We start from the raw sequence: 12,288 nt of genomic DNA on the forward strand, positions 1-12,288 counted from the left end.
TTAATTGAGCAACCACAGGCACCCAGCAGCACTTCTCAGTAACAAGAAGACAAATATACACTGAGAATGTTTTCTGAAAACAGGTCTTATTTTGAAGCTGTGTATTAGCGACTACACATGCAAAATAAATTAAGAACTGAGATCACTGTCTGGATCATTCAGACCAAAAGGCAGAAAAGTATCCAGATAAGGCAAAAGTATTCCATGGAGTTTGGATTATTTGGGTAACTCGACCAATTATCTAATTCACTTTGACTATATTGTCCAGCTTAGGCTTAAAAGTAAATAGTTTTTTATCCTTTCTAGTTAGCAATCATCTCCCTAACATTATACAAAAATTAGAAGTTTGTTAATGCCTCGTTTTCTTGCTCTACATTCCAACTTGGAAATTAGGGAGAAAGATATTGGGCACATAGTTTTAAAAAGACCTGCTTTTTCCTTTCTCATGACCAGCCCAAACTGGAATGACTAAACAATGCAAATGGCATGAAAATTATCCTCTCTCTCCAAAGCTAACCCAGGGCAACATTGTCAAGTTATGAAGTTTATCTTCAGCCCGCTATCCCTATTGAAACCTGCGCTTAGCACAATAATCCAGTCTTTACTTCTAAGCTAAATTTAAATTGATGATGTTCCTTTTCCATAAAGCATTTGCTTAAGCCTGGTCTTCAACTGAGTAATGAAAAGGCACCCTTCAGTGGGCATTCCGGGTATCTGCAGGCAGGTGACAAAGGTTGTGTTTGAGGGATCAAGCCTTCCTTGCTCTACTGAAATTACAAGACATAACCAATAATCTGCTCTATTTTTAAGTTTGACTCTCTCTGCATAGAGGAGTAACCTCTAAGCCAATAATTACAGAGTTCTACAACATTTGCAAAGCAGTTCTCACATTACGTTGTCTCATCTTGACAAATCTCCATAAAGAAGCTGGTTTCCTAGCACAGACCCTTAACTCTATCCACATGGGTGCTCTTTTCTATTAGGGTCTATAAACCAATTTTGTCTTACTGCCCTGGAAGAAAAATTATAGCCCTACCATGGACTGGTCCAGTACCTAAAAAGTGTTTTCTAGGTTCCTAAAGCAGTAACAATTGATTCTATTATCTATAATTACTTCACACACAATATATATTCTTTTTAATATTCAGGCAACAACAGTTAAGTAATAATACAGTTACCTCATCTACTCTTCTCATGGGGGATCCAAAACATATCATATGACAAGATGAGAACTGGAGGACAAATCAATATCATTATCATGTGGTCCTAAAGCAAGTTCACAAAGTAGTTTGGATAGAAGAACCAATGTTTTTATATTGCCTTTGCTATGTACATTTAACGATGAGTTTTAAAGAAAACTCAGCCTTTGTCCCATTTTATGATGTAAATATAGGCCTGAAGTGACATGTAAATTCAATATTAAAATGCACTTCAAACAACTCCTGCTTTGTCATTCTAGTTATGAATTTGTATTAGGAGAGAAAAGATGCCAAGTTATTAGTGCACACAGGGGTTAAATTTCCTCTGTATAACCTGCAAGCTACTGTAAAAAGGCATAAAAGGTTTCAAATGTCTTTGCAGAATACATCTCACATGTCATCTTTCATGCCCAACACATGTTTTATACACAGATCACCTTAATTGAAAAACTATATAAATAGGCAATCATGGACTTCCAGCAACAATTATGAAAGATCACTATTTAATATTCTAGACTGAGATGAGCAAACATTTTCTGTAAAGGGCTTTGCAGACCATATTTTAGGATTTAGCTATCACATAAACTCACTGACACTACATAATTTTATCATCAATAGCATGACAGCAAGGATAGACAATACATAAATGAATGGATATGTCTGTGTTTCAGGAAAAGTTTATTTACAAAAACAGGCCTGTGGTCAGTTTGCCAACCCCTTCTACAGAAAACCATTTTACCAGGTCTGACTTTCCTACTAATATAAGACCACACCTAGAATGCATTACTAACATGGGCTAGACAATATTGCTTACCTGTGACCCAATGGTTTCCTGGAAGCATCGGCCAAGCTGTGTCTTAGCAGCAACAGGATAAACATGAGGGATGACTTGTTGGTGAGAGTATGTGGAATGTACTGTCTGGGTCTTCTGGACAGGAAGCCCTTGGTAAGAGATTTGGGATTGGCTCGGTTGAGCTTCTTTTGTTTTCTGGCCTGTTGGGCCATCAATTCTTGAAACCTGATGTATCTGGACTGAAGCCTCAGGAGGGTGCTTCACATGGATATTGACTATGTTGGGAGGAAATTTCACTAAAAGAGATTGACAGGAAAACTCAGTCATGAATACTTAACATGCAAATCAGCATTAAAGCAAATATTATATACATACTTTTGTGTTTATTTGCATATATACTACCCCTGGAACAAAATATATATAGCGTGTATGTATTTTTGCTGCTCAGCCATCAATTCTGGAGAATAAGAGGGTACGTCCAAAACACTAATTAAACTCGAATTTACATATTTTTAAAGAATAAAACTCAAAGTATAAAGAGAAATTAAAACATCTCACAGTGACACATTCATGAAACAAAAATATTTCTTTCAGAGTCAGAAAACTATGAAATCAATGCTGCTTATGGGCCATGGGTGGGTACATTTTATCAAAAAATAGTAGTAAAGACTAAAGAGTTTGACTACTTCTGCATCTCTCAAAGTTTTAATTGCCAAACTTTCTACATCAAAAGAGGAAATACAATTTCACAGAGCATAATTTTCTTACCCTGAACATCATAGTATAGACATACTCATGTGCTTCATGAGCCACACAAAATACCTATATGTGGTATTTTATATCTGTATTTACTTGCTGCAGCTTTCAAATAAAATTTCATCTTCTGATGCTAACATTCAAGTTTTAAAGAGTAAGGCCAGTAACACTTCTCTGACCCCTTTTCAAAAACTGTGCATGTATACATGCCAGGTTTAAAAAAATGAGTTAGTCATAGAATTTCTGAGCTCCAAGTGACCTAGTTTACCTTCCTCTATAGATGAATAAATTGAAGCCCAGTGAGGTTAACTGACTGTTTATAACTAAAACCAAGCACTCTTCGACTAAAAAATAAACAAAGTATTCACCAGCAGGTAGTATGTGATCCACTAGCATATTAGTATATGGGCCTGAACACTGCCTTGCTCATCCTTCTGCTTCCTAGGCCCTGCCAGACATATGTGTGTGTAACAGCTCCTGGGGCTAAGAGCCAGCAGAAAAGGATGGGCTCCTATTTTATTTTATTTCCTAGATACCAAATCTCTATGGCCTAGAAAGTACTGTAGTCACATACATGGGCCCATATTCTGTCCCCTGCTGCCACTTTTTAGGGCCACAGATCACATACTTCTTTCTGTTTCAAAACCAGCCCTGCCACCTGCAAACACTTGCTTCCGTATGGCTTTGGCAGGTTAACAGAAGTCTGATGAATGGGCAAAAAGAAAATAAAAAAGCTTACCTTTGACTCCTTGTTGGCTAGTCATGGTCAGAGGCAAGGTGTGTGTAGAGTGGACTACATGCGTTCCCAATGCCTTGCCTGACTGCTGGGAATGCTGATACAGTTTAGGCACACTGGCACCATGGACTGGGATCTGACAAAGCTTCCCTGTGAAATTTGGAGGGCACTGGCATTTGTCCCTTGAACTGCACTGGCCGCCATTCATACATGGAAGATGGCAAATTACTAAAAGGGAAAAGAGAAAACATGGAGAGTTGGTTAGTTTCTCAAATTCTAAGTAACAACTAACCAAGAAAACTCCCAAAACACACAAGCCCATTATAACCATATTCCTGCTGACTTTAGAAACATTCAACAAAGAAGTCTCTACATTAAAAAAAAAAACAGTCTCTATTACTATCTTCTTTACATCTATGTCATTTAACTTTCCAATTGCTTATGGTTGTTCCCCCAACAATGGAAAGAATTTAGGGAGAAGAATATATATATACTTGCTCAGAATTATTATCTGTTACATTCTATAATTACTTTGCTTCTTTTGCACTTTATTACTTGTTTATTAACTGTCTCCCTAAATTATAAAATCCTTGGGAAAAAGAGATATGTCTGGCTTAGTGATTTTTATATCCTTAGCATCTAGAATAATTCCTGGCACATAGAAGACATTAGTTAGTTCCTCAAAAAATAAAGAAACAAATGAGAGTGTTCAAAGTAGCTGTTGAGGGTTTTCTCTAAGACAGGGAAATGAGGTGCTAACCAGAATCAGGAAGAAGAATAGTTTGGATCCTGCTTTACAGGAATTTGCAATCTCACAGGGATAATAAGACCCCAGTGAAACTCATAAGTAGCAGAGTGATCAGCAGTATGGACTTTACTTGATTTACAATAAAGAAAGATAAAAGGACATGGAGGGCAAAGAATTGTGAGGGAAGTTTTAAATTCTGGCTAAATTAAGCTTATAGCCAACTTCTTTATCACTAACAAATTCTTCCTATCAGCCTTTTAACCTGATCAGATTCCTACCAGCTTGAATGGTAAAAGTCCCTCAACTCCTCTTCCTTCTAGCTTCTACCTTCTTTAAACCTTCTCCTCCACGACCAACCTTTCAAAAGAATTGTCTGTTCACTTCTCCACACACTACCATCTACCTTGGACCCGGTTTTGTTTCCCTCTCTCCACCTCTCTTCTACATGACACTACTCTTACCAAGGTCACTCATGGGCTCCATGTTGCTAAACCCAATGAACAGATTTCATTCTTCCCTTGGTTTCCATCACATCTCACTCACCTATTGTGCTCCTTCCCCTTTGTCCATTGCGACTTAATATTCTCCGCAGGCTCCACTTTCTATGCCTTTTAATTATTGGTATGATTTAAGGTTTGGTCTTAACTTCCTCATCCTTCCTAAATTTATACACTCTTCCTCGATGATTTTACCATGTCTGAAGCTGATGTCACCCAAATTTTATTTCCTAACCAAAGCTTTCAATTGCTGAGCTCCAATCTATCTACTACAATATATCTTCACACAGATACCCCACAGGCAACTCAAACTGTAAATGTCCAAAATCAAACTCATCATCTTCCCCCCAATACTTCCATTCACCAAGTGGTCCTTAACAGAAACCTAACTGCTGGATGGAAACTAATATATGCTTTCTCCAGTGCCCACTCTACTCTGAGGTGTTAGGTAAGAGAGAGGAGTCAAAGCACTCTCAACCCATGGTTGGGTCAAACACTTCATAACTCCCAGTTCTCTTCTCTCTCTCTCTTTTTAAGATTTTATTTATTTATTCATGAGAGACACAGAGAGGTAGACATAGGCAGAGGGAGAAGCAGGCTCCATGCAGGGACCCCGATGTGGGACTCAATCCCGGGACTCCAGGATCACACCCTGAGCCAAAGGCAGACGCTCAACTGTTGAGCCACCCAGATGTCCCCCCAGTTCACTTCTCAATTCAATTTTTAAATCACTTGGCTACAGTAGATGCGCTCGGTCTAACAGGCAAGGGGAGCCAGGCCAAGATTTAAACGTACTACAAACAATTTACTACCAGAATGAGGTACTCTTCACTTTGCATGGTTCCAATGGGCTTGAATTTCAGTGACCACAGTTTGGTCACATAACACCAGTACCCCTGACAGCATGGTTCCAACTTCAGTTGTCACAGTATATTAATGCTGAATTACAGAAAGCACAAAATTCACTGCTAGCTTTTTGGTCCACAAATCTGTGTGAATAACAGATGTGTATCATGATTACTAACCAATTGTGTCACTTCCACAACTGTGCAGGACAACCAGTCCCTGCACATCCGTTGTTCCATTCACGCACAGATAGACAGTAAACAGGTGGTTGTGTTGCCCCCCTTAGTCTTGTGGTAAGAAACTCCCAGGGCACTTTGCAAAAGTGCATAATTGAAAGAGGGTGTGGGGCCAGCACAAAAAGAAAGTGTAGCAAAGAAATAAAAAGTGGTAACACTGAACGTGAAATTGGAAAGTGGTTGTAGGAAGAGGATGGAGATGTCCCACAGGAAGCTATATTGAAAGCACACTCAGTTCACAGCTGTGGAAGCACCAAGGATAACAAGCTGGAAGCAGATCCAAACTTGGGAAGGAACAGGACAATTCACCGCCACAGAGAAGAGACAGCCCACATTGCAAGTTACACAGTGAGAAGAAAGCAAACATGTTCCAACTACTCTTGGTAAGTTCTACTCAAAGAAATAAAACATGTTCTCAGTGTTCTAACATTTTAAATTATAGGACATTAAATTAATATTAGCTTCACTTTTTTTTTTTTTTTTTGCATTGCCCTATACATTTATAACCTACAGTAAGAAAGCTTCAATGTTCTGACAAAAAATTTTAAAGGTCATGACACTGGTCATTTTCCCATTGATTATTAAGGTCATTTTGCATGGTTTCAGTTTGCAGATCATTTACTTGGTCCTCCAGTACCATGTAAAGTAGACTGCCTACAATCTATACTAAAATAACTTCATATATGTTACCATCTTTTCAAAGAAAGGTTAACCAATTCACTTTTGTGAGATGTTTCTGGTGTCAACCTATTGTGAATCTAATATCAATTTAACTAGTTTTATTTAAATCTACCCTTAAACTCCTGAGGCAGCTTTCACACAAGTGTTTCAAGGATGCACTAGTCTAAGTGGAAACAGCAATGTCCCAGCATAGAGCTCTAGTAACCTTGTGTCTCTCTCTGTTCATAAAGGAAATAGTTTCTGCTTGACTTCCTCTAACCAATAAGTGGGTACTATTTATAACTATTTATGATTGAGAGGTAAAATATCTACTCGCTTATTCCAGCATTTCCTAAAATCTAAATTACAATATCAAGTTCTTTGCCTCAACTCAATAACTACACGTTGAGTCCTTTGTGGCAGGCACTCTTTTTATAGCTCAATAATCTTTTATATCAAAAAAAACAAAAATCAACCTACAAACTTAAGGATTTAACTATGAACGGTTTCTTTCTGTTTCTTGAGATCACACAGCTCTCAAAACAGTCATCTAGTGATATACAGTCTGTGCTGCCAGTGTTCTATAAAACCTTCTCAACACATGAAGAGTTAAAAGAATAAGTTATCTTTAAGGCTGACTTGAGAAGCTTGCAGTACACTGGTTGTAAGTCTACCTATGGCACATATATTTTATTTTATTTTTTAAAGGATTTTATTTTATTCATGAGAGACACAGAGAGAGAGAGAGGCAGAGACAGAGGCAGAGAGAGAAGCAGGCTCCATGCAGGGAGCCCGATGTGGGACTTGATCCCAGGACTCCAGGATCGTGCCCTGGGCCGAGGGTGGTGCTAAACTACTGAGCCACCCGGGCTGCCCGGGCACATAAATTTTAGAACATGCAACTAGGAGGTGTAACATAGAACACTGGCTGAGAAATTCCATCTCCTCGGCAGCCTGACATTTTGCTGGCCACCACCATAATTAACTAATTCACTATATTGCATCACATGGTCACCTGGGACCTACTGCAAATAACGAGAGATATATGGGTCCTTAGCCTGTTATTCCAGAAAGTGTAATTTCATGACAACCACTCCGAATATCTCATGCCACTACTATGTGAGGTCAAAATGTAGTAGTGATCAAAATGAGGAAAAAAAAAAAAGCAAAGGGGCCCAGGTTGGAAGAGCAGTAAGTTGGAGGTCTTAAATATGTCCAAGTGTTTCAGTGTGTTCCACCCTTCACTCTAGAAACAACTAGAGTGACAACCAAGTTGTCTAGAAAACAACTTGGCATTACTCGAGAAATCAGGCCAATACAACAGTCACGTTTTATGTCACAAGCTAGGAGTTAAACGAATAGATATTCATTATTTGTATACAAATACGAGCCAACTGAATTTTCTCAAGATACATACTATAAAAAGCCATATTCTTTCTTTCCTGTTATCTCAGTTGACTATAAAAATGCTTCAGCTGCTTGTCCCCAAAAGGCGCCCTAGGAATGTACTCGACTTTCCTGCAGCAACATCCTGGCCCCTCCACCCACCCCCTGGATTTTCGTGCCAGCAGACAGACCGTTTCAAGTTATTGTGGCTAAGGCAGAACAGGGAAAACAAACCTCCATCTGAAGAAAAACCTACATCTGTCATTTCACAGAACAGACACACACATGATTTTGATTTGAAGAGCTACTTAAAGTTTCCCACTTGTCTCTGATTAGAAGAATAATGTTCCCTGAAAGAGTTGCAGCATTTTTGTTGATATGCCTTGGAATATGAAAAAAAAAGCGGTAATATTTTTAGAAAGTCAAAGTTACCACTTTATTTCTTCCCCTAAATATCTCTACGCTGCCCTCTTTTCAAGGGTATCCTTAAAATCTATTCAGCCAGAAAGTGGCTTAATGGCTTAATATTATCTACCAGATTCAAGTTAAATTCCAGAAGGTTTAATTTAAAAATCATTAAATAGGGATCCCTGGGTGGCACAGCGGTTTGGTGCCTGCCTTTGGCCTAGGGCGGGATCCTGGAGACCCGGGATCGAATCCCACATCGGGCTCCCGGTGCATGGAGCCTGCTTCTCCCTCTGCCTGTGTCTCTGCCTCTCTCTCTCTCTCTCTATCATAAATTTAAAAAAAAAATCATTAAATACAAGATCATTCCATTGGTAAGAGGATTTTTTTTTAATGTGTGGAGAACAGATTCATATTCTTTTTTTTCTGTGTTCTTGATAATACAAGCAAAAGGCAAAAATAAATAAATAAATAAATAAAAAGTCCTAAGAAATCTTGAGGCAAAGGGAGAAAACTTTCATAGGAGTTAAAAAGGCACCCACCACCCTCTCCCTGCCAGAGGGAATCTCTCTGTTTTACCTGCTTTGGTAATTAGGAACACCATGTTCATCCCATTCCCACTTATCAAATCCTGAAGTTTATTATTGGGCTCGAGTTAAAGGGATTGCAGATTTCAACAAATGCAAAATATCAACCTTAATACAAACAAGAATTCCAAGAATGTCACTAGTTTTTAATGTTGGGTGCATTAGCAAATGCTTCAATACCATGTTCTGTTTACAATCCAGGAGATATGAAGCCCTGCCACACACATGCACACGAGAGCTTCCAACTTGGGATGAAGCCATTCATCATCTCAGCTTTGTTTATGGCTTTCTGTTCCTGTAGCATCAACCTCACCATAGCACTGAGCTATCTAATTTGATCTAGTTTAATCCTTTGCATAACCCAAGGGGCTCCATTTATCAATGCTATCACAAAATTCTACTTATTACCCTTCATCCACAGAAACTGTCAGAGTAGCTATCTCTTAAAAATTCCTGAACACCAGGATTTTTTTACCCTTAAGGGGGGGGGAAAAAAACAGAAGCATTTGCAGGCTGCAGAGTAAACACAAGAATTCCAGACACCTTAGGATGGGGTACCCTCTAGAAAGAATCTTTGAAAACTGAAGCAGATGTTTTCATTTTGTGCATACAGTGTCCCCATCTGCTAAAAGGGGTGGCTCCAAGATACAATCTACAGGTTCTTTTCCATCCCTGAAATTCTGGTTTTCAAAAGTCTAACCAAGTTAGTCAATATAGTGATGTCCTGATTTCCCCATCCCATCTAATGGGAATGGCAGGATTTAAATTTTAAAATGGGGAAGGATGTATATCCAGACCCTTGCAATTTTTTAAATTATTTATTTATTTATTCATGAGAGACACAAAGAGAGAGACAGAGACACAGGCAGAGGGAGAAGCAGGCCTCCCGCAAGGGGCCTGATGTGGGACTTGATCCTGGATCCCAGGATAACGCCCTGAGCTGAAGGCAGGCGCTCAACCACTGAGCCACCCAGGCGTCCCAGATCCTTACAATTTCTGTAAAAGTAACTGGAGCTACTTTGTTAGGTGGTATGTTTTACTGAATTATATGTATAATCAGACACTGATTCAAATTTAAGTTTCATTCTTACTGACAAAGCAGTTAATAAAATGCTCATGGAGTTATGGAAAGCACACTTTATTTGGGTAAACTATATAAGCATATCATGGGGGGAGATGGTAATGCTGCACTTAACAGTTTCATAAAAACGATGACATGCTTCATCCTCAGACCCTACTTTCTACAGCGGTACCACTGCAAAAATCTGCATAGACATATGCCATTTTAGTTACTGCAGCCTAGCATTTTCTTTAATATTACTGCAAAAATGCTTTCTCAAAACAAGTAATACCATTTATGCCTAGTACCAAGTGATATCACTTATGCTACATACAAGAGTATTATAAATAAAGGTTAAAAACCTTTTTGTATTTACTGTAATTTGCAAACTCTGTGGTGTCTCCCAAGACCAAGTTTATACTCCTACTAAGTGATACCTGCTTGTTATTTGTTTATTCCTGAGCCTCAAGAAAGGACTTAAATGCTGATTTAGAATTTTAAAATATCTACAAAGTTGAAACCGCTACAATACACATCTGACCTAAGAACACAAAATTGCACTAAAACCTTCTGACATCACAGCCACTCCAAATTCTGGCAGCCCTTTAAAGACTGGTCCAGAGGTACCTGGTTGGCTCAATGGTTGAGTATCTGTCTTTGGCTCAGGTCATGATCCCAGGATCCTGAGATCAAGTCCTGCATCAGGCTCCCCATAGGGAGCCTGCTTCCCCTTGCCTGTCTCTCATGAATAAGTAAAATCTTAAAAAAAAAAGTCTGGTCTAAATATGGCCCCCCAAAAAGGAATGTTCCTCCAAAGAAAGAGGCATGCTTCATCAGAAACAATCCTAGTGCCATTTGCTAATTTGAGGTGGGCACCTAAAAAACTTGTATCATTTATCGATCTGCCTCCTGTTATAATTATTTTTTGATTTTCCTTCTACTTGATTTGGAACATGGTAGGAAAGAAGCCATGGTGTTCTCATCTTTGTATCCCCTGTATTTCATAGCACAGTATGAATCTTACAGATAAGAACTCAACAAAAAATACCCAACAATCTCCTAAAAATTCCAAATGGAAAAGAACCCAGCAAGTAACTATACCTCTTTTAACACTCCTTGTTTTTCTGGCATATGATAACTTGAGCATATACTGGAGTAGTTTTCTAACTACTAACTTTCTAACTAGGTTCCAGAGAGCACTAAAGTTCCACACAAGTGCTAGAAAGTATCCATAAAATAAGTTAATTCAACCACGTTATTCTATAGATAGTTAGCTACAGACATTGTGTGTGCTTAGGACATCAAAGCTGTGTAGTCATAGTCACAGAAATGGGACCAGAACACAGGTGTCCTAAATTCTAGTCCAGTGCTCTTGCTCACACAGCCCTTATGATGGAAGAACCAAGAGGTATCCCTCAAGTATCACCACAGAATCTTGTCCCAAATCCTTTTAAGTTCTTCTTCCAATGGCACATTTTTCATAATTGGTCATAGTAGGGTTTGCTAACAGAGCCCCAATTCAGATGGGTGGGTTTAGCTTATCGCAAATCAGGTAGACTAAATAAATAAGTTGCATCACACCAGAGCTTCTCGATCTTTTTTTTTAAGATTTTATTTATTTATTCATGATTTTATTTATTTACTCAAGAGAGACACCTAAAGAGAGGCAGAGATATAGGCAGAGGGAGAAGCAGGCTTCCCCATGGGGGAGCCCAATGAGGGACTCGATCCTGGGGTCATGCCCTGAGCCGAAGGCAGACACTCAACCACTGGGCCACCCAGGCATCCCCTTCTTGATCTTTTAACAGAAAGACACATAGGTTTGCTGGGCCATAGACATCAGTGGAAGAGTAGAGATACAGATTCAAGAACAATGAAATGAAAAAGGAAATGAATAGCATTTATTGGATGGCATAGATTAGACCATTTTCGTCACTGAGAAAGTTCTATTGCACACTGCTGGTCTATCACTTGTCCCCTTGATTTCCAGTGAGGTCAGAAGTGACGGCTAGAAGCTCAAAAAGTGATGCTTGCTCATTCAATTAAGGCTTATTGTAGATCTACCAATGGCCATGTCCTATTCCAAGCATGAGGCAAATATCAGTCAATGAAACAGACAAAATTCCCTGGCCCCCCTGGCACTATGCTTCTGTCATCTACAGCCCCTCTGAGAATCTGGGCATAAGAAGAATTGCTTCAGGGCCCAGGAGTCGATCGACAGGACACAGTTGGAGAAAGAGCTATTCTCCCAGTTATGCAGGCTACTACTACCAATCCCGCTCTTTCAAAGAGTGTCAAGAGGCATCAGGCAGGGCAGAGAGCTGAGAATTCTGGAGAGGGGACTTCCCTGGGATAGGAAAAGGGCTCTCTCCTGGGGCT

The 12,288-nt window shown here is 39.2% G+C and overlaps 1 protein-coding gene across 21 annotated transcripts in view; it reads right to left on the reverse strand.

Moving 5' to 3' along the window:
* The window catches only part of LTBP1 (latent transforming growth factor beta binding protein 1), a 389,007-nt gene that overhangs the window by 182,669 nt on the left and 194,050 nt on the right, over window positions 1-12,288 (reverse strand). For all 21 annotated transcript variants that reach the window (XM_072767337.1, XM_072767335.1, XM_072767336.1 and 18 more), the window contains 2 exons: window positions 3,488-3,712; window positions 2,014-2,288 (listed from right to left, as the gene is read on the reverse strand). In XM_072767337.1, the coding sequence (XP_072623438.1) occupies window positions 2,014-2,288; window positions 3,488-3,712 (500 nt within the window). The remainder of the gene's footprint in view (window positions 1-2,013; window positions 2,289-3,487; window positions 3,713-12,288) is intronic.

Source organism: Vulpes vulpes, chromosome 8 (assembly GCF_048418805.1).
Source record: "Vulpes vulpes isolate BD-2025 chromosome 8, VulVul3, whole genome shotgun sequence".
NCBI classification, from domain to species: Eukaryota; Metazoa; Chordata; class Mammalia; order Carnivora; family Canidae; genus Vulpes; species Vulpes vulpes.